This window comes from Hordeum vulgare, chromosome 6H (assembly GCF_904849725.1).
Source record: "Hordeum vulgare subsp. vulgare chromosome 6H, MorexV3_pseudomolecules_assembly, whole genome shotgun sequence".
NCBI lineage: Eukaryota > Viridiplantae > Streptophyta > Magnoliopsida > Poales > Poaceae > Hordeum > Hordeum vulgare.
This window is the reverse complement of record NC_058523.1, coordinates 506,006,917-506,027,250: the sequence shown is the minus strand read 5'-3', so window position 1 is coordinate 506,027,250 and position 20,334 is coordinate 506,006,917. Positions and strand designations below refer to the sequence as shown.

The window sequence follows — 20,334 nt, the reverse complement described above, 5'->3', positions numbered from 1 at the left end:
ATTCATGATGCATTACCTTCTACCATCCACTCTTGATCCTTTCAATATTCTAAACAACTCTGAGACATTCCTCCAATTAATCCTTGAATTGTTTCCACCACCAAAGTTGAAAACAACTGCACAAACACAATATTATCGTGAATTAGTTTGCACCAGCCAAATTCATGACATGTGCGACAAAGTCAACAACAACCGCTGCAAGATAGGGCATACGTGAACCACGCTTTGTCTGTTGGAAATATGCCCTAGAGGCAATAATAAATTAGTTATTATTATATTTCTTAGTTCATGATAATCGTTTATTATCCATGCTATAATTGTATTGATTGGAAACACAATACTTGTGTGGATACATAGACAAAACACTGTCCCTAGTAAGCCTCTAGTTGACTAGCTCGTTGATCAAAGATGGTCAAGGTTTCCTGGCCATAGGCAAGTGTTGTCACTTGATAACGGGATCACATCATTAGGAGAATCATGTGATGGACTAGACCCAAACTAATAGACGTGGCATGTTGATCGTGTCATTTTGTTGCTACTGTTTTCTGCGTGTCAAGTATTTATTCCTATGACCATGAGATCATATAACTCACTGACACCGGAGGAATGCTTTGTGTGTATCAAACGTCGCAACGTAACTGGGTGACTATAAAGATGCTCTACAGGTATCTCCGAAGGTGTTAGTTGAGTTAGTATGGATCAAGACTGGGATTTGTCACTCCGTGTGAACGGAGAGGTATCTCGGGGCCCACTCGGTAATACAACATCACACACAAGCCTTGCAAGCAATGTAACTTAGTGTAAGTTGCGGGATCTTGTATTACGGAACGAGTAAAGAGACTTGCCAGTAAACGAGATTGAAATAGGTATACGGATACTGACGATCGAATCTCGGGCAAGTAACATACCGAAGGACAAAGGGAATGACATACGGGATTATATGAATCCTTGGCACTGAGGTTCAAACGATAAGATCTTCGTAGAATATGTAGGATCCAATATGGGCATCCAGGTCCCGCTATTGGATATTGACCGAGGAGTCTCTCGGGTCATGTCTACATAGTTCTCGAACCCGCAGGGTCTGCACACTTAAGGTTCGACGTTGTTTTATGCGTATTTGAGTTATATGGTTGGTTACCGAATGTTGTTCGGAGTCCCGGATGAGATCACGGACGTCACGAGGGTTTCCGGAATGGTCCGGAAACGAAGATTGATATATAGGATGACCTCATTTGGTTACCGGAAGGTTTTCGTGCATTACCGGAAAAGTTTCGAGCTCATCGGTAGTGTACCAGGAGTGCCGGGAGGGGTGCCGGGGACCATCGGGAGGGGTGTCACGCCCCAAGGGGTCTCATGGGCTATGGGAAGAGATAAACCAGCCCCTAGTGGGCTGGAATAAGTTCCCACTAAGGCCCATAAGGTTTGAGAAGGAAAAAACACAAGGTGGAAAGAGTTTCCAAGTGGGAAGGTGGAATCCTACTCCAAGTAGGATTGGAGTAGGACTCCTCCACCTCCAATTTCGGCCAAACCTTTAGGTTTTGAGGCTGCCTCCTCCCCTCCCTCCCACCTATATATATGAAGGTATTAGGGCTGATTTGAGACAACTTTTGCCACGGCAGCCCGACCACATACCTCCATAGTTTTTCCTCTAGATCGCGTTTCTGCGGAGCTCGGGCGGAGCCCTGCTGAGACAAGATCATCACCAACCTCCGGAGCGCCGTCACGCTGCCGGAGAACTCTTCTACCTCTCCGTCTCTCTTGCTGGATCAAGAAGGCCGAGATCATCGTCGAGTTGTACGTGTGCTGAACGCGGAGGTGCCGTCCGTTCGGTACTAGATCGTGGGACTGATCGCGGGATTGTTCGCGGGGCGGATCGAGGGACGTGAGGACGTTCCACTACATCAACCGCGTTCTCTAACGCTTCTGCTGTACGATCTACAAGGGTACGTAGATCACTCATCCCCTCTCGTAGATGGACATCACCATGATAGGTCTTCGTGCGCGTAGGAAATTTTTTGTTTCCCATGCGACGTTCCCCAACAGTGGCATCATGAGCTAGGTTCATGCGTAGATGTCTTCTCGAGTAGAACACAAAAGTTTTTGTGGGCGGTGATGTGCGTTTTGCTGCCCTCCTTAGTCTTTTCTTGATTCCGCGGTATTGTTGGATTGAAGCGGCTTGGACCGACATTACTCGTACGCTTACGAGAGACTGGTTTCATCGTTACGAGTAACCCCCTTTGCTCAAAGATGACTGGCAAGTGACTGTTTCTCCAACTTTAGTTGAATCGGATTTGACCGAGGAGGTCCTTGGATGAGGTTAAATAGCAACTCATATATCTCCGTTGTGGTGTTTGCGTAAGTAAGATGCGATCCTACTAGATACCCTCGGTCACCACGTAAAACATGCAACAACAAAATTAGAGGACGTCTAACTTGTTTTTGCAGGGTATGATTGTGATGTGATATGGCCAACGATGTGATGTGATATATTGGATGTATGAGATGATCATGTTGTAATAGAAATATCGACTTGCACGTCGATGGTACGGCAACCGGCAGGAGCCATAGGGTTGTCTTTATACTAACGTTTGTGCTTGCAGATGCGTTTACTATTTTGCTAGGATGTAGCTTTAGTAGTAATAGCATAAGTAGCACGACAACCCCGATGGCAACACGTTGATGGATGATCATGGTGTGGCGCCGGTGACAAGAAGATCGTGCCGGTGCTTTGGTGATGGAGATCAAGAAGCACGTGATGATGGCCATATCATGTCACTTATGAATTGCATGTGATGTTAATCCTTTTATGCACCTTATTTTGCTTAGAACGACGGTAGCATTATGAGGTGATCTCTCACTAAAATTTCAAGACGAAATTGTGTTCTCCCCGACTGTGCACCGTTGCGACAGTTCTTCGTTTCGAGACACCACGTGATGATCGGGTGTGATAGACTCAACGTTCACATACAACGGGTGCAAAACAGTTGCACACGCAGAACACTCGGGTTAAGCTTGACGAGCCTAGCATGTGCAGACATGGCCTCGGAACACATGAGACCGAAAGGTCGAGCATGAATCGTATAGTTGATATGATTAGCATAGAGATGCTTACCACTGAAACTATTCTCGACTCACGTGATGATCGGACTTGAGATAGTGGATTTGGATCATGTACCACTCAAATGACTAGAGAGATGTACTTTTTGAGTGGGAGTTCTTAAGTAATATGATTAATTGAACTAATTGTCATGAACATAGTCTAATGGTCTTTGCAAATTACGATGTAGCTTGCGCTATAGCTCTACTGTTTTTATATGTTCCTAGAGAAAATTTAGTTGAAAGTTGATAGTAGCAAACTTTGCAGAGGATTGTCCTCGTTGCTGCGCAGAAGGCTTATGTCCTTAATGCACCACTTGGTGTGCTGCACCTCGAGCGTCGTCTGTGGATGCTGTGAACATCCGACATACACGTTTCTGATGACTACATGATAGTTCAGTACAAAATACTTAATGGCTCAGAAGCAAGGCACCGAAGACGTTTTGAAACGTCACGGAACATAAGTGATGTTCTAAAGAGATGAAATTGTGATTTCATGCTTGTGCCCTTGTTAAGAGGTACGAGACCTCCAACAAGATTCTTTGTCCACAAAGTAAATGAGAAAAGCTCAATCATTGAGCGTGTGCTCAGATTGTCTGAATACGACAAACACTTGAATCAAGTGGGAGTTAATCTTCCAGATGACATAGTGATGGTTCTCCAAAAGTCACTGCCACCAAGCTGTGAGAGCTTCGTGATGAACTATAACATATCAAGGATAGATACAATGATCCTTGAGCGATTCGTGATGTTTGACACTGCGAAAGTAGAAATCAAGAAGGAGCGTCAATAGTTGATGGTTTGTAAAACCACTAAGTTTCAAGAAAGGCAAGGGCTAGAAGGGATACTTCGTGAAACGGCAAAACAGTTGCTGCACTAATGAAGAGACCCAAGATTAAACCCAAACCCGAGACTAAGTGCTTCTGTAATGAGGGGAACAGTCACTGAGGCGGAGCAACTCTAGATACTTGGTAGATAAGAAGGCTGGCAAAAGTCGAAAGAAGTGTATTTGATATACATGATGTTGATGTGTACTTTACTAGTACTCCTAGTAGCATGAGGGTATTGGATACCGGTTCGGTTGCTAAGTGATTGGTAACACGAAATGAAAGCTACGGCATAAACGGAGACTAGCTAAAGGCGAGGTGACGATACGTGTTGGAAGTGTTTCCAAGGTTGATATGATCAAACGTCGCACGCTCCCTCTACCATCGGGATTGGTGTTAAACCTAAATAATTGTTATTTGGTGCTTGCGTTAAGCATGAACATGATTGTATCGTGTTTATTGCAATACGATTATTCATTTAAGGAGAATAATGGTTACTCTATTTTCTTGAAAATTCACCTTCAATGGTTTATTGAATCTCGATCGTAGTGTTACACATGTTCATGATATTGGTGCCAAAAGATACGAGTTAATGATGATAGTACCACTTACTTGTGGCACTGCCGCTTGAGTCATGTTAGTATAAATTGCATGAAGAGGCTCCATGCTGATGGATCTTTGTACTCACCTGATTTCGAATCACTAGTGACATGCAAATCATACCACATGAGCAAGGCCTTGTTCTCATTGAGATGAAATAAGATAGTAACTTGTTGGAAGTGATACATTTTGATGTATGCAGTCCAATGGGTGCTGAGGCACGCAGTGGATATCATTATGTTCTTACTTCACTGACGATTTGAGTAGATACAGGAGTATTTACTTAATGAATCACAAGTCTGAAATGTTGAAAAGTTCAATTCCGTTTCAGAGTGAAGTTCATCGTAACAAGAGGATAAACTGTCTACGATATGATCATGGAAATGAAAATCTGAGTTACGGGTTTTTGGTACACAGTTAAGACAATGTGGAAATTGTTTCGCAGTTCATGCCACCTGGAACATCATAGTGTGATGATGTGTCTGAACGTCATAGCCACGCACTATTTGGTATGGTGCATACTATGATGTCTCTTATCGAATTACCACTATCGTTTATGGGTTTTGCATTAGAGACAACCGCATTCACTTTAAATAGGGCACCGCGTATTTCCGTTGAGATGACACAGTATAGACTGAGGTTTAGAGAAATCTAAACTGTCGTTTCCTGAAAGTTTGGGGTTTCGACACTTATGTGAAAAAGTTTCAGTCTGATAAGCTCGAACCCAAAGCGGATAAATGCTTCTTCATAGGGTATCCAAAACAGTTGGGTACATCTCCTATCTCAGATCCGAAAGCAAAGTGTTTGTTTCTAGAAACGGATCCTTTCTCGAGGAAAGGTTTCTCTCGAAAGAATTGAGTGGGAGGGTAGTAGAACTTGATGAGGTTATTGAACCATCACTTCAACCAGTGTGTAGCAGGGCGCAGGAAGTTGTTCGTGTGGCGCCTACACCAATTGAAGTGGAAGATGATGATGGTGATCATTGAGCTTCGAATCAAGTTACTACAAACCTCGTAGGTCGACAAGGTCACGTACTGCTGGAGAGTAGTACGGTAACCCTGTCTTGGAGGTCATGTTGTTGAGCAACAATGAACCTACGAGTTATGGAGAAAGCGATGGTGGGCCCAGATTCCGACAAATGGCTGGAAGCCATGAAATCCGAGAGAGGATCCATGTATGAAAACAAAGTGTAGACTTTGGAAGAATTACTTGATGGTCATAGGACTATTGAGTAAAGATGGATCTTTAAAGGAAAACAGACGATGATGGTGATAAGTCACTATTAAGAAAAGCTCGACTTGTCACAAAGATGTTTTCGACAAGATCAAACAGTTGACTATGATGAGACTTTCTCACTCGTAGCGATGCTAAAGGTCTGTTAGAATTATGTTAGTTGTTGATGCATTATTTATGAAATATTGCACGTAGGATGTCAAAACATTGTTTCCTCGACGGTTTCCTTGAGCAAACATTGTATGTGATACAACCAGAAGTTTTTGTCGATCCTAAAGATGCTAGCAAGTATGCAAGCTCCAGTGATCCTTCAATGGACTGGTGCAAGCATCTCGGAGTTGGAATAAGCACTTTGATGAGATGATCAAAGATTTTGGGTATGTACAAGGTTTATGAGAAACTTGTATTTCCAAAGAAGTGAGTGGGAGCACTGTAGAATTTCTGATAGGTATATGTGGTTGACATATTGTGGATCAGAAGTAATGTAGAATTTCTGTAAAGCATACAAGGTTATTTGAAAGAAGTTTTCAAAGGAGTACCTGGATTACGCTACTTGAACGTTGAGCATCAAAGATCTATGGAGATAGATCGAAAGCGCTTAATAGAAGTTTCAACAAGATGCATGCCTTGACAAGTTTTTGAAAGAATTCAAAATAGACCAGCAAAGAAGGAGTTCTTGGTTGCGTTGTGAGGTGTGAATTTGAGTAAGACTCAAAAACCGACCACGGCAGAATAAAGAGAATAGACGAAGGTCGTCTTCTATGCCTTAGCCGTAGAAATCTAAAGTATGCCATGCTGTGTACCGCACCTGAAGTGTGCCTTGACTCAAAGTATGTTGAGAGGTACAGAGAGTGATCCATGATTGAATCACTAGCAGCGGTCGAAATTTATCCTTAGTAACTAATGGACTAAGGAATTTTTCTCGATTATGGAGGTGGTTAAAGAGTTTGTCGTAAAGGGTTACGTCAATGCAAGCTTTGACACTAATCCGGATAACTATGAGTAGTGAAACGGATTCGTATAGTAGAGTAGATATTTGGAGCATTTCCGAATAGCACGTAGTAGCAGCATCTATAAGATGACATAAAGATTTGTAGAGAACACACGAATCTGAAAGTTTCAGAACCGTTGACTAAAACCTCTCTCACGAGCAAGACGTGATCAGACCCCATAACTATATGGGTGTTGTATTCGTTGGAATCACATGGTGATGTGAACTAGATTATTGACTCTAGTGCAAGTGGGAGACTGTTGGAAATATGCCCTAGAGGCAATAATAAATTAGTTATTATTATATTTCTTAGTTCATGATAATCGTTTATTATCCATGCTATAATTGTATTGATTGGAAACACAATACTTGTGTGGATACATAGACAAAACACTGTCCCTAGTAAGCCTCTAGTTGACTAGCTCGTTGATCAAAGATGGTCAAGGTTTCCTGGCCATAGGCAAGTGTTGTCACTTGATAACGGGATCACATCATTAGGAGAATCATGTGATGGACTAGACCCAAACTAATAGACGTAGCATGTTGATCGTGTCATTTTGTTGCTACTGTTTTCTGCGTGTCAAGTATTTATTCCTATGACCATGAGATCATATAACTCACTGACACCGGAGGAATGCTTTGTGTGTATCAAACGTCGCAACGTAACTGGGTGACTATAAAGATGCTCTACAGGTATCTCCGAAGGTGTTAGTTGAGTTAGTATGGATCAAGACTGGGATTTGTCACTCCGTGTGAACGGAGAGGTATCTCGGGGCCCACTCGGTAATACAACATCACACACAAGCCTTGCAAGCAATGTAACTTAGTGTAAGTTGCGGGATCTTGTATTACGGAACGAGTAAAGAGACTTGCCAGTAAACGAGATTGAAATAGGTATACGGATACTTACGATCGAATCTCGGGCAAGTAACATACCGAAGGACAAAGGGAATGACATACGGGATTATATGAATCCTTGGCACTGAGGTTCAAACGATAAGATCTTCGTAGAATATGTAGGATCCAATATGGGCATCCAGGTCCCGCTATTGGATATTGACCGAGGAGTCTCTCGGGTCATGTCTACATAGTTCTCGAACCCGCAGGGTCTGCACACTTAAGGTTCGACGTTGTTTTATGCGTATTTGAGTTATATGGTTGGTTACCGAATGTTGTTCGGAGTCCCGGATGAGATCACGGACGTCACGAGGGTTTCCGGAATGGTCCGGAAACGAAGATTGATATATAGGATGACCTCATTTGGTTACCGGAAGGTTTTCGTGCATTACCGGAAAAGTTTCGAGCTCATCGGTAGTGTACCAGGAGTGCCGGGAGGGGTGCCGGGGACCATCGGGAGGGGTGTCACGCCCCAAGGGGTCTCATGGGCTATGGGAAGAGATAAACCAGCCCCTAGTGGGCTGGAATAAGTTCCCACTAAGGCCCATAAGGTTTGAGAAGGAAAAAACACAAGGTGGAAAGAGTTTCCAAGTGGGAAGGTGGAATCCTACTCCAAGTAGGATTGGAGTAGGACTCCTCCACCTCCAATTTCGGCCAAACCTTTAGGTTTTGAGGCTGCCTCCTCCCCTCCCTCCCACCTATATATATGAAGGTATTAGGGCTGATTTGAGACAACTTTTGCCACGGCAGCCCGACCACATACCTCCATAGTTTTTCCTCTAGATCGCGTTTCTGCGGAGCTCGGGCGGAGCCCTGCTGAGACAAGATCATCACCAACCTCCGGAGCGCCGTCACGCTGCTGGAGAACTCTTCTACCTCTCCGTCTCTCTTGCTGGATCAAGAAGGCCGAGATCATCGTCGAGTTGTACGTGTGCTGAACGCGGAGGTGCCGTCCGTTCGGTACTAGATCGTGGGACTGATCGCGGGATTGTTCGCGGGGCGGATCGAGGGACGTGAGGACGTTCCACTACATCAACCGCGTTCTCTAACGCTTCTGCTGTACGATCTACAAGGGTACGTAGATCACTCATCCCCTCTCGTAGATGGACATCACCATGATAGGTCTTCGTGCGCGTAGGAAAATTTTTGTTTCCCATGCGACGTTCCCCAACAGTGGCATCATGAGCTAGGTTCATGCGTAGATGTCTTCTCGAGTAGAACACAAAAGTTTTTGTGGGCGGTGATGTGCGTTTTGCTGCCCTCCTTAGTCTTTTCTTGATTCCGCGGTATTGTTGGATTGAAGCGGCTTGGACCGACATTACTCGTACGCTTACGAGAGACTGGTTTCATCGTTACGAGTAACCCCCTTTGCTCAAAGATGACTGGCAAGTGACTGTTTCTCCAACTTTAGTTGAATCGGATTTGACCGAGGAGGTCCTTGGATGAGGTTAAATAGCAACTCATATATCTCCGTTGTGGTGTTTGCGTAAGTAAGATGCGATCCTACTAGATACCCTCGGTCACCACGTAAAACATGCAACAACAAAATTAGAGGACGTCTAACTTGTTTTTGCAGGGTATGATTGTGATGTGATATGGCCAACGATGTGATGTGATATATTGGATGTATGAGATGATCATGTTGTAATAGAAATATCGACTTGCACGTCGATGGTACGGCAACCGGCAGGAGCCATAGGGTTGTCTTTATACTAACGTTTGTGCTTGCAGATGCGTTTACTATTTTGCTAGGATGTAGCTTTAGTAGTAATAGCATAAGTAGCACGACAACCCCGATGGCAACACGTTGATGGATGATCATGGTGTGGCGCCGGTGACAAGAAGATCGTGCCGGTGCTTTGGTGATGGAGATCAAGAAGCACGTGATGATGGCCATATCATGTCACTTATGAATTGCATGTGATGTTAATCCTTTTATGCACCTTATTTTGCTTAGAACGACGGTAGCATTATGAGGTGATCTCTCACTAAAATTTCAAGACGAAATTGTGTTCTCCCCGACTGTGCACCGTTGCGACAGTTCTTCGTTTCGAGACACCACGTGATGATCGGGTGTGATAGACTCAACGTTCACATACAACGGGTGCAAAACAGTTGCACACGCAGAACACTCGGGTTAAGCTTGACGAGCCTAGCATGTGCAGACATGGCCTCGGAACACATGAGACCGAAAGGTCGAGCATGAATCGTATAGTTGATATGATTAGCATAGAGATGCTTACCACTGAAACTATTCTCGACTCACGTGATGATCGGACTTGAGATAGTGGATTTGGATCATGTACCACTCAAATGACTAGAGAGATGTACTTTTTGAGTGGGAGTTCTTAAGTAATATGATTAATTGAACTAATTGTCATGAACATAGTCTAATGGTCTTTGCAAATTACGATGTAGCTTGCGCTATAGCTCTACTGTTTTTATATGTTCCTAGAGAAAATTTAGTTGAAAGTTGATAGTAGCAAACTTTGCAGAGGATTGTCCTCGTTGCTGCGCAGAAGGCTTATGTCCTTAATGCACCACTTTTCGTGCATTACCGGAAAAGTTTCGAGCTCATCGGTAGTGTACCAGGAGTGCCGGGAGGGGTGCCGGGGACCATCGGGAGGGGTGTCACGCCCCAAGGGGTCTCATGGGCTATGGGAAGAGATAAACCAGCCCCTAGTGGGCTGGAATAAGTTCCCACTAAGGCCCATAAGGTTTGAGAAGGAAAAAACACAAGGTGGAAAGAGTTTCCAAGTGGGAAGGTGGAATCCTACTCCAAGTAGGATTGGAGTAGGACTCCTCCACCTCCAATTTCGGCCAAACCTTTAGGTTTTGAGGCTGTCTCCTCCCCTCCCTCCCACCTATATATATGAAGGTATTAGGGCTGATTTGAGACAACTTTTGCCACGGCAGCCCGACCACATACCTCCATAGTTTTTCCTCTAGATCGCGTTTCTGCGGAGCTCGGGCGGAGCCCTGCTGAGACAAGATCATCACCAACCTCCGGAGCGCCGTCACGCTGCCGGAGAACTCTTCTACCTCTCCGTCTCTCTTGCTGGATCAAGAAGGCCGAGATCATCGTCGAGTTGTACGTGTGCTGAACGCGGAGGTGCCGTCCGTTCGGTACTAGATCGTGGGACTGATCGCGGGATTGTTCGCGGGGCGGATCGAGGGACGTGAGGACGTTCCACTACATCAACCGCGTTCTCTAACGCTTCTGCTGTACGATCTACAAGGGTACGTAGATCACTCATCCCCTCTCGTAGATGGACATCACCATGATAGGTCTTCGTGCGCGTAGGAAATTTTTTGTTTCCCATGCGACGTTCCCCAACATTGTCCGGTTCCGCTGTTGAGCTGCGAGAGAAGTTCGTCGCCGCTGCCACCAAGCCTCCATGGGCCAGCCGCCCATTGATGCGCTGGATCACAAGGCGGTGGTCGTCCGCGGGGTGCCGCCCATGTGCACGTGCTCCAACATCACCAGAACGAAGCATACCTGAATGAAATAGCGCCGTCAGCCATCCTGCCTCCTGCCCTCTCCTGTTCCAGCAGCCCACCGTCCCTCCCAGCCTTGCGTCTTCATCACCAAGAGGTGGAGGAAGAGCCTGCCCAGGTCGTACATGCCAGGCGGTGCTTTGGATCTATACACAATCCATGGATCCCCCATCGGCCGCGATACAGATGGAGAGCAGATCACAAGGTAGCGTGGAGATGGGTGTTGGTGTGGGATGGCGTGCACTGGCGGCGATGATTTTTGGGAGGAGGAAGACGAGATTGGGAGCGAGGGGTTGGGGAGAGGTGGAGCGGTACATGTTTGTATTGCGGCAGTTTGTTCTCCTTTGTTTCGAGCGACAATGGGTGGGAGAGTGGGCACGTTTTTCGGGTTGGGTTTCTCGTGCGTGCGGGACGGGATGACCGAAGGAGGAATTTTTTTTCTGCATGCAATCGAGGGATGTGAGGATGGTTGAACTAGCACGACGACGACAGATCCCCCTTCAATAATCGAGATAAGGAAACTAATTACAGTTTATGGACTGGTAACGTGAGAAATTCCATCCTTTAGTGCTGCGAGCTCTCAATCCAGCCACATATTTGTGTGAAATATATGATTAAGGGCATGCCTAAACAATGTTGGTTCTGGTAGGTAGAAAACCAACATTTGGTAATCAAATTCACATTTTGACCTAGAAGATTCCCGTAAATAAGACCCTGTTCACTGATAGTAAAGTCGGCAGTATAATTTAGAGAAATAAGAGAAGCTATCTTGGAACACCATCTCGTCTATGGCTCTATCCTATACAATTGTCAATATTTTTTTATATCACTTCTTATGCTACTGGAGAAAGAACACAAACTCAACCTTCCCTGTTTTATCATTTCTTTTTAAAACGATAACGTGTCTTTCAAAGGATACCGTTCCATAAAAGAGAAATTCAAACAAAGTAAATTGATGTTCCTAGATGTACAGAAATGGCAAAAGAAAAGCATAGCTAACCTCGCGTTGTTTACAACATTTGGCCCCCACGGCAGCCTGGGGGGTTTAAAGATCCTGATTTGAAACAGCCCATAGAGTCACCGGCACCTTGCCCCAAAACCCGACCAGCACTCATAACACCATCGTCGTACATTGTCCTGTCTTGCTGCATTCCTGGATTGCAGTACAACTGATTGTTGCACCTAAAATAGCAGAAATTCATAACCTGATAGCCTGATAGACAGTCGGGCTGCAAGAGATGAACTCTATGTCTCCAACGCCTAGGCTCTGTCTCACAGATTTCAGATTGAGAAACTTCTCCAAATTAGAAAAATCATAGCATAGGCTCCCCGCATATGGCTTCCTGATGTCACAATACTGCAAAGATGAGGTGATCAATCAGAAAACTTCAAAAAACAAGGAAGAACCAAATAAAATTTTGTATTTTACCCTACATTTTTGTTCCCGATTATAAACCTGATGGAACTGAATATTGTATTGCAAACAAAATAGGCAGCAAGGCAAGATACAGTGCTAGAGGTACCGGAAACAAAAGATAAAATTAAGTTCAATACATACATGTTATGAGGTATATCAGAGTTGGGCTTATGCCTTTTCTTGTTTTGAAAAGAAACTGGCACAACAAAGCAAGGAATGATGTTAATGAACAGTGCCTCCAAGAGGCCAAATTGATTAATGCTAGAGATTTACACACAAGCAAACCAGGAGTCTAGGAATAATTACCACAAAGCTTGATAACAAATTCACAAGCAGGAACAACTTTATTGATCTTGTTAAATTCTGATTGTGTAATTAAACCCATATCCAATCCATAATCGGTGTATGCCTTATACTGTATCGCTGGATCTGTAAGTCCATTACCAATCGCAAAACCCTGAAAATTGAACAGCAAGGGTGGATTCAAGCGACAGAACAATATGGATAAGCCCAGAAAGAGATGACTAAACCTTCAAATTGATGTGAATGCCCTCATTGTTCTTGTTCCCCTTGTACACCCTAGTTGCAAAGGCAGGAATGTAGTGCCCAGCATATGACTCCCCGGTTATATAGAAATCGTTTTCAACATACTCCGGGTGCTCCTTGAAGAAGGCCTATCAAAATTGCATGCAGAAAGACACAACGAACTTATGAGAAAAAACACGGAAGGCCATTTTTGCATCTTTATTGCAACTCAAAAATAAGGGTAATCACTCTGTTTCACCTCAACTCTTGCATAACTAACCTTGTCGCCACAATAGGAAGCACATTAACAATACATATGATGCATGTGTATTTCCTACTACATATGCTTACCGACTGGGAATGCATACCATAATATTTCAAGTCCATAATACTTCCTCCGTTCCTAAATACAAGTCTTTTTAGAGATTTCATTACGGGCTACATATGGATATATATAGATATACTTTAGAGTGTAGATTCATTCATTTTGTTTCCTATGTAGTCCGTAGTAGAATCTCTGAAAAGAATTATATTTAAGAACAGAGGGAGTAGTGAACAAGCAAGGGCTTATCTTCATTAATCACAACAGGAGTAACTATAATTACCTGCGGGAAGTCATATAGGTCGTTGCTCACACCCGCTTCATTATGGTGGGTATCGTGCGAATCGGAGCTGTAGTTGAACCCAGTCCCAGTTGGCTGATCAACATAGATAAGATTCGACTCCTGCATCAGCCAATATCCAGTTCCAAACAGAGAGAAGATTAATCATACAGGGTTCTAAACCAACGATCGAGGAGCAGAATGCAGTATCCAAACAATTGATCTGTAAGAAAAATACCACACGGATTGGTTGATTAGCACACAAACTGCCTGGATATATCTACCTGATCCCAGCCAAACTCATTCCAGAGCAACGACATGTTGTCCGCGATGTGGAAGGGGCCATTCTCGTAGAAGAGGGCTAGCTCGCTGTTGCTTCCGGGCCCTCCCGTCAGCCAGATCACCACGGGGTCCTCCTTCTTGTGTCGCCAGGATTTGAAGAAGAAGTAGAAGAGCCTACACGCAACATGTACAGTGACAGATGTCAAAGATACAGGAACAAGATCCTCACGGGCAAGGCAGTGCGAAGGAAGATGCCGGCCGAAGACTGGACGAGTGAGCTCGCTCACCTGGCGTCGTGAGTGGTGGGGAGGCGGTAGTACCCGGTGTGGTTCCCGAGGTTGCTCACCGATGTGTTGCCGCCGCCGTCGTCTCCGGCCACCAGGGAAGCGAGGCGGATCGGCCTCTCGGTGATGGTTCCGGCCGGGAGAGCGTCACCTCTGCCGACGCCAGCGTACCGGTCGACGGGGTCCTTGAACTTGGAGAGGAAGCACTCGTGGTCGTCGAAGACCGAGGCAATGCACTGCTGCGCGCCCAGCTTGTTCGCGTTCACCTCCTTGAGCTCCCCCTCCGGCATGGCCAGCACCGCCGTCCGCGCGCGGTCGTAGGTGGGCAGCTTCTCCAGCGCCGCCCATCGCAGCGCCTCCTAGTCGTCCTCGTCCCACGACGACCGCGACCGTGAGAACAGGTCGTCCCTGCCGCGCGACCACACCGAGTTCTGCTGACGCAGGCGCCGAGGGCGGGCCCGAGCGGCGCCGGGAGCGACGGCTAGCGTGCGGGGGCGGGGGCGAGGGGCGGGCGACCGAGCGGCGCCGGCGAGCGCGCGGGGGCGGGGTGAGGGCGGGACCGTGCGGCGTCGGAACGGCGGCTAGCGCGCAGGGGCGGGGGTGGGAACGGCGGCGAGCGCGCAGGGGTGGGGGCGGCACCGGGAGGTGTCGGGAGCGGTTCCAGCCTAGGGAGGGCGGTTCTAGCGTAGAGGAGGCCTATGGATCTGGTTTTCTTTACTGAACTGTTTGGTTTTCGGAGGGTTGGAAAAAAAAATCAGTGATAGGAGAACGTGGGTGGGGGACAAGAGAACGAGAGGTCGAACCATCGCTCTGGTCGAACCATCACGACGTTCGATCCTGCTTTAATAGTAGAGATAAACAACCATGGGATATGCCAGAATTTGCGTCTAACCGAGTTGAATATATCACTAGATTACAACCCAGTTTTCTTGAATATGGCAATATCAATCTGACGTGGTTTATATGCTAGTAATCCTTTCTTTGTAGGCAGCCAAATCTAGAAATTTTCTATACCTACGGATTTTTTAAAGAGCACTCACACCGTGGCCCTAAAGGACTAGTAATGATATCCACGCAAAAAAAAAATCATTGGTCCTAACAAAATAATCAATTGAAGGATCGCCAACTTTTTTTCTTGAAAGAGGAATTTTCTTTTAGTACTTGCTTGACCCATGCTTTCAACAGGGACCAGGACCAAGCACCTGATTCCGGGTCGGGCCGGATTCCTCACTAAAATGGATCGATCCTATGAGCTCCACTGTTCACTTGCTACCGCCGTTAATATCAGCATGGAATCAGAGACCAAGATGACCACACAACACACAACCTAGAAAAACATTCTTCATGTCGGTCGATCCCACTGGGGACAAGAACTCAACGACGGCCACTCGCCGGAATGTCGTCATGAGTCGCCCAGCCGCACGAGTCGCTATTGGGCAATGGCCATGCATGGCAAGGTCTCGATCGAGCATCTTTTGTTGCTGGATGGCAATCTTTACTGTTGCCGGTGATGTTCGTGGAGGGCCTCCGGCCATCCGCGTAGGTCGTGGCCGTCAATCGCGTCTATATTAGAAGGGTTGGACACGCCTTTGTTGCATCGTTGATGGTATTGATTTTTTATTAAAAAAATACTCATTTTATTTTAAATTATTAGGTGCATTAGTTTTTTGAAAATTCAAACCTCTTTAAGTAATGTAAGTAAATGTAGCAAATGAGTGTCAATAACTTTATCATGAAATGAATTTAGTCAAAGTTAAAGAAATTTGTTTTTTCAAAAACTAATAATCCTTATATTTTCGAACCGATTGAGTACTTGGTTTGGTGAGTTCGGGAGATGATGGAGTGTGTTTTATATTTATTTATAATGCGGTGTTATGGGGACTTTTGTAGTGTGATTCTAGTGCTAATCAACTCATACTTATGTGACAAAATTTTCTATGTCAATGACTGCATATACTATATTGATGCTACATTATCACATGTTTGCAGTTTTTATGAGTCGATGTGGTGCGCGAGATTGATATATTTTTTATAAGTTGGTTGATGTGCTTCATGTGAAAAAAATCCTCGACCCTGTCAAAATATGAACCAAATAAATTAAACATCTCAATCAAATGAAAGAGGTCAAAATTAAGGAACATAGTGAATTAAAAGAATGAAACGAGAGAACCCCTTAAGAAATTATTTACCCGTCAAAATTGAGTGAGACAATTCCAAATTGAAGTCCTCAATTAATTTTGAGGCCTCTAAAATTAGGAAGCTTACGAGAATAGATTGAGAGAGCTCTTTGAGAAATTGTTGACCCGATCAAAATCAAGTGACCCAATTGTAATTTGAAACCTTAGTTGATTGTGAGGCTTTGAAAATTAGGGAGCTTAATGTATTTAGATAGAGGCCCCTAAGATTAGGGAGATTAAAATATAAAATAAGGGAGCTCCTTAAGAAATTGTTGACCTGTCCAAAATCGAGTGACCTAATTTTAATTTGAAGACCTCAATTGATTGTGAGGCCCCTAAAACAAGGGAGCTTAGTGTATTACAAGAAGGATTAAGTGCGCATTGCTGCGTTGTTGGTGTTGTTGTATTTGTGTAAAATAAATTAGCCTTTAAAAGAAATAGGTGTATTAGATTTTTAAAAAGTCAAAGCTCTTCAAGTTTGACAAAATTTGTAGAGAACTATATTAATATTCATAACATCAACTTGCAATCATTAAATTCATCATGAAGTAAGTTTTTATATTTTATTTATTTAGTATTATGAATGCTGATATTTTTTACTCCGAACTTAGTCAAAGATAAATAAATTTGACTTTCCAAGAAAAAAATGCATCTTATATCTTGGAACCAAGGGAGAATTTGATTTGGCTAGTGTAAGAGGTGATGGCCTATGTTTTTTTATATTTATAATACGGTATTTTGATGGGTCTTTCATAGTGTGATTCTGTGTTATGTCCTAATCAATCGATATTTACGTTAGAAAATGTTCCGCGTTACTGTCTACATGTACTATTTTGGTGTTACAATAATATATTTCTAGGTGGCGAGGGGTGCCCGAGATTGATATATTATTATAAGTCGGTTGTTCTCAGTTAATTTTAAAAATCATTGACCAAGTCGAAATCATGAACCCAATCCCAAATCGAATACCTCAATCGAATCAAATAGCTTCGAAATTAAGGAACATACTGAATTAAATGAATTGAATAAAAGAGCTTGTTAAGTAATTGTTGATCCGGTTAAAACTAAATGATCAAATTTCAATTGAAGACCTCAATTGACTGTGAGGCCTCCTGTCCTAGGTAGATTAGTGATATAGTATATATATATTGGGGGACTGTGTTTGTACGTAACCAAGTAAGCAAGAGCTAGTAGAACTCAGACAATAGGCGGGAAAGCCGATTCATTGATGACATGAAATACACAATATTTAGAGAAAAACTTGAGGGCATGGTCTTTGCTCTATTTCCATTAAAGAAATCCTGAAAACACTAAATAATTTGAAAACATGGGCACAAAGCTCACAGTTAACTATATGATATCCCACGCGCTGCCACAGGAATATCTGGTTGTATGAAACATTTGTATTAATAATTAATAAAAATTAAAAATATATATTATATATTGTACTGGATTATTATATTAAATTTAGGTAGTATGATATAATGGACTTTTTATGCATGTTGGGTGGGTTTTGATGAGGTGACATGTGTACATGTTGAAATAAATAGAATTAGTGAAGATCAACTAACAATGAAAAATAATTATCATGCATGTTCTGGTGGGTCTTTGATGATGTGGTATGTATGCATGTTAAGATAATAGAAGTAGTGAGAAAGAACTATATATGTATATAGAAATAGATAATAAAAAGTAATTCTTATGCATGTTGTAGCAAGCCATTGATGATATGGTACGTGTATATGTTAAGATAATAGAAGTAGTGAGGACGAACTATTTTGGTATATAGGATTTCTCTGTTCAAATCGACCTAGATGTCTAAAGACGAAATCCATTGTTAGTATTGATCATAGCAGCAAAAATTGGCCTACGCCACCAGAATAAGTTATACATGTGCATGTCAAATTTCTGACCATATTGTTGTGCCATGATACATGAATGTTATGCAAACAGTCACAGAAACTATTGATCTCAGTGAAAACTCAACTAGTCTTGATATATTTTTTATGATATATAGATCAAATACATTTTCATCATGATGTTCTTCCTATTAATGAATTTTTTGTTTAATATGTAGCATTTGGCCTTTAAAGAAAGTGCACAAGTGCATCCAAGCCTCTCCCATATCAAGGGAAAAAAGAGCATCATATACGCACATAGTTAAACTAAGCCCGAGCTCATATGAGCTCGGGTGAGCAATAAATTCAAAAGAAAAATTGATGAAAATCTGATTTGTAGAAAACGTTGAAAAATGTTTTGACCTCCTGCAAAGTTACTACATAGGATGAAATTCGTGAAAAATGTGGCAAAATACAAAATCAATGCGCCAAAAGTGTTGTTTTCAGAAGCATTTTAGAGCATCTATTTTTTCGCCATGTATTCCACGAATGTCATTTGCGGTGAAATATTACAACCAATGAAAACATTTTTCCATGTTTGCTACACGAAAAAAATCTGAATTTTCTGAATGTTTTCATTTTTTTACGATTTTACTGTTCACTCCACCTCACATGAGTTCGAGCTCAAGAAATCACTTTCGACCATATACCTGATATCTTATTTTGACCATTCAGAAGGATACCACGGAGTCACTAAATGAACCCCCTTTTTTGAGGTGTTGACCTACTATAAATGACATATATGAAACTTAGTTTCTCCATGTTAAATTATTGTATAATATGTAATCTTGATTGAATACACACTCTACAACTCTGATTTGGGAAACTGCACAAAGCAAAGCTCTCAAAACCACATGATTCAATACCAAAACAATTTTAAGTGACGTGGAATCCCGATTTGTGTGCGTCGTTCTACTATCATTGAACAAGCACGACTAACTATCCCCGTGTAGATTTAACCTCCCTCTTATCCGAAACACACATTTTCTCTCATATGTACTTTCATTCTCTATATCCCAACCTTGTCGCCTCACCTAGGCACATTCATTGATGTTTGGGTTACCACCTAGATCACGGTAGCTCAACCCCATAACACCAATCGCCGCATCGCTTGCAATAGCCAATAATACTTAATGTGTGGTGCCTAGTGGCCTCCTTCACAATGCCTCTTGGGCCCATGGCTAGCAATGGTGATCAAAAGCGTCCATTCTTGTTTGTGTCGCCATCTAACCCTTGTGTCGTGAGAGCCAATGAATGCGACCAACCTTCTTTGTGGTGGCCCCCACAAAGAACTTTGTGTTCATAATAGATTTTTGTTCTTATAGAGTTGTAACTTCACTTTTTTGCTAGTGGTCGTGCAACTAGAAGTTATTATATTTGTAATGAGAAATTGGCATCCAAGTTGGAAGATTTTTGTTTTGGTGGAAAGTTGTGATTAAGATAAGCCAAAGATTGTTATTTTGGAAGTGTAAGTTTGTGTTTAACCAAGTTGAAAGTTGTATGTTCCCTTTTTCTCTCTTCGATGATAATGTTGGCTCCGAACAAACAAACTTTGCACAAATAGTTACTGGCGGGACCATGAGGATGTGTGCATAGCGTGATTGTGTAAATGGACAACTATGTCTGCCACATCATTTCGAGCTTTAGGTTGAAAGCCATTAGTCTTTTTTGGGCGATGGTGATGCGATGGCTTCATACACCTCCCTAGAAACGCCATTTGTGGTCGACTAGGGTGGTAGTTGAGATGCGATGTAATTGGTGGTTGGCCGTGACAGTTTTACTAATTGTAAACTTTTGGCTGGGCTTTGTGATGGATCCGATAGTTTTCGATATCGGTATCCTTCACTACTTGAGGTCATCCAAGACGATGGCTCATCAAATTTTGTAGGATCGCTTAGTATATCAAGAGGGGGAGGGGTGAATAGACGACAAGCAAAGCCTAGAGGTCACTTTTATTGATTTTAAAGTCATTGGGAATTTTAAGATTTTCTACTAGTTGCCTAAGAC

General features: G+C 43.2%; 1 protein-coding gene across 1 annotated transcript; it reads right to left on the bottom strand.

Moving 5' to 3' along the window:
* Nucleotides 1–12,340: 12,340 nt before the first annotated feature.
* On the bottom strand, nt 12,341–14,542 carry LOC123405690 (serine carboxypeptidase-like). The gene is made up of 7 exons (XM_045099285.1): nt 14,256–14,542; nt 13,971–14,142; nt 13,690–13,809; nt 13,090–13,233; nt 12,868–13,016; nt 12,577–12,667; nt 12,341–12,499 (listed from the first exon to the last, which is right to left on the bottom strand). The coding sequence occupies exons 1-7, from the start codon at nt 14,540–14,542 to the stop codon at nt 12,341–12,343; spliced, it is 1,122 nt and encodes a 373-aa protein (XP_044955220.1).
* Between the last annotated feature and the right edge of the window lie 5,792 nt (nt 14,543–20,334).

What these genes read in the sequence shown, in the direction of transcription:
- LOC123405690 (XM_045099285.1), bottom strand. Translation starts at nt 14,542, where the DNA reads ATGCCGGAGGGGGAGCTCAAGGAGGTGAACGCGAACAAGCTGGGCGCG. An exon ending in CCCACCACTCACGACGCCAG is followed by an intron (nt 14,143 to 14,255) that starts GTGAGCGAGCTC and finishes TGTTGCGTGTAG; the next exon opens with GCTCTTCTACTTCTTCTTCA. An exon ending in TTATAATCGGGAACAAAAAT is followed by an intron (nt 12,500 to 12,576) that starts GTAGGGTAAAAT and finishes TCATCTTTGCAG; the next exon opens with TATTGTGACATCAGGAAGCC.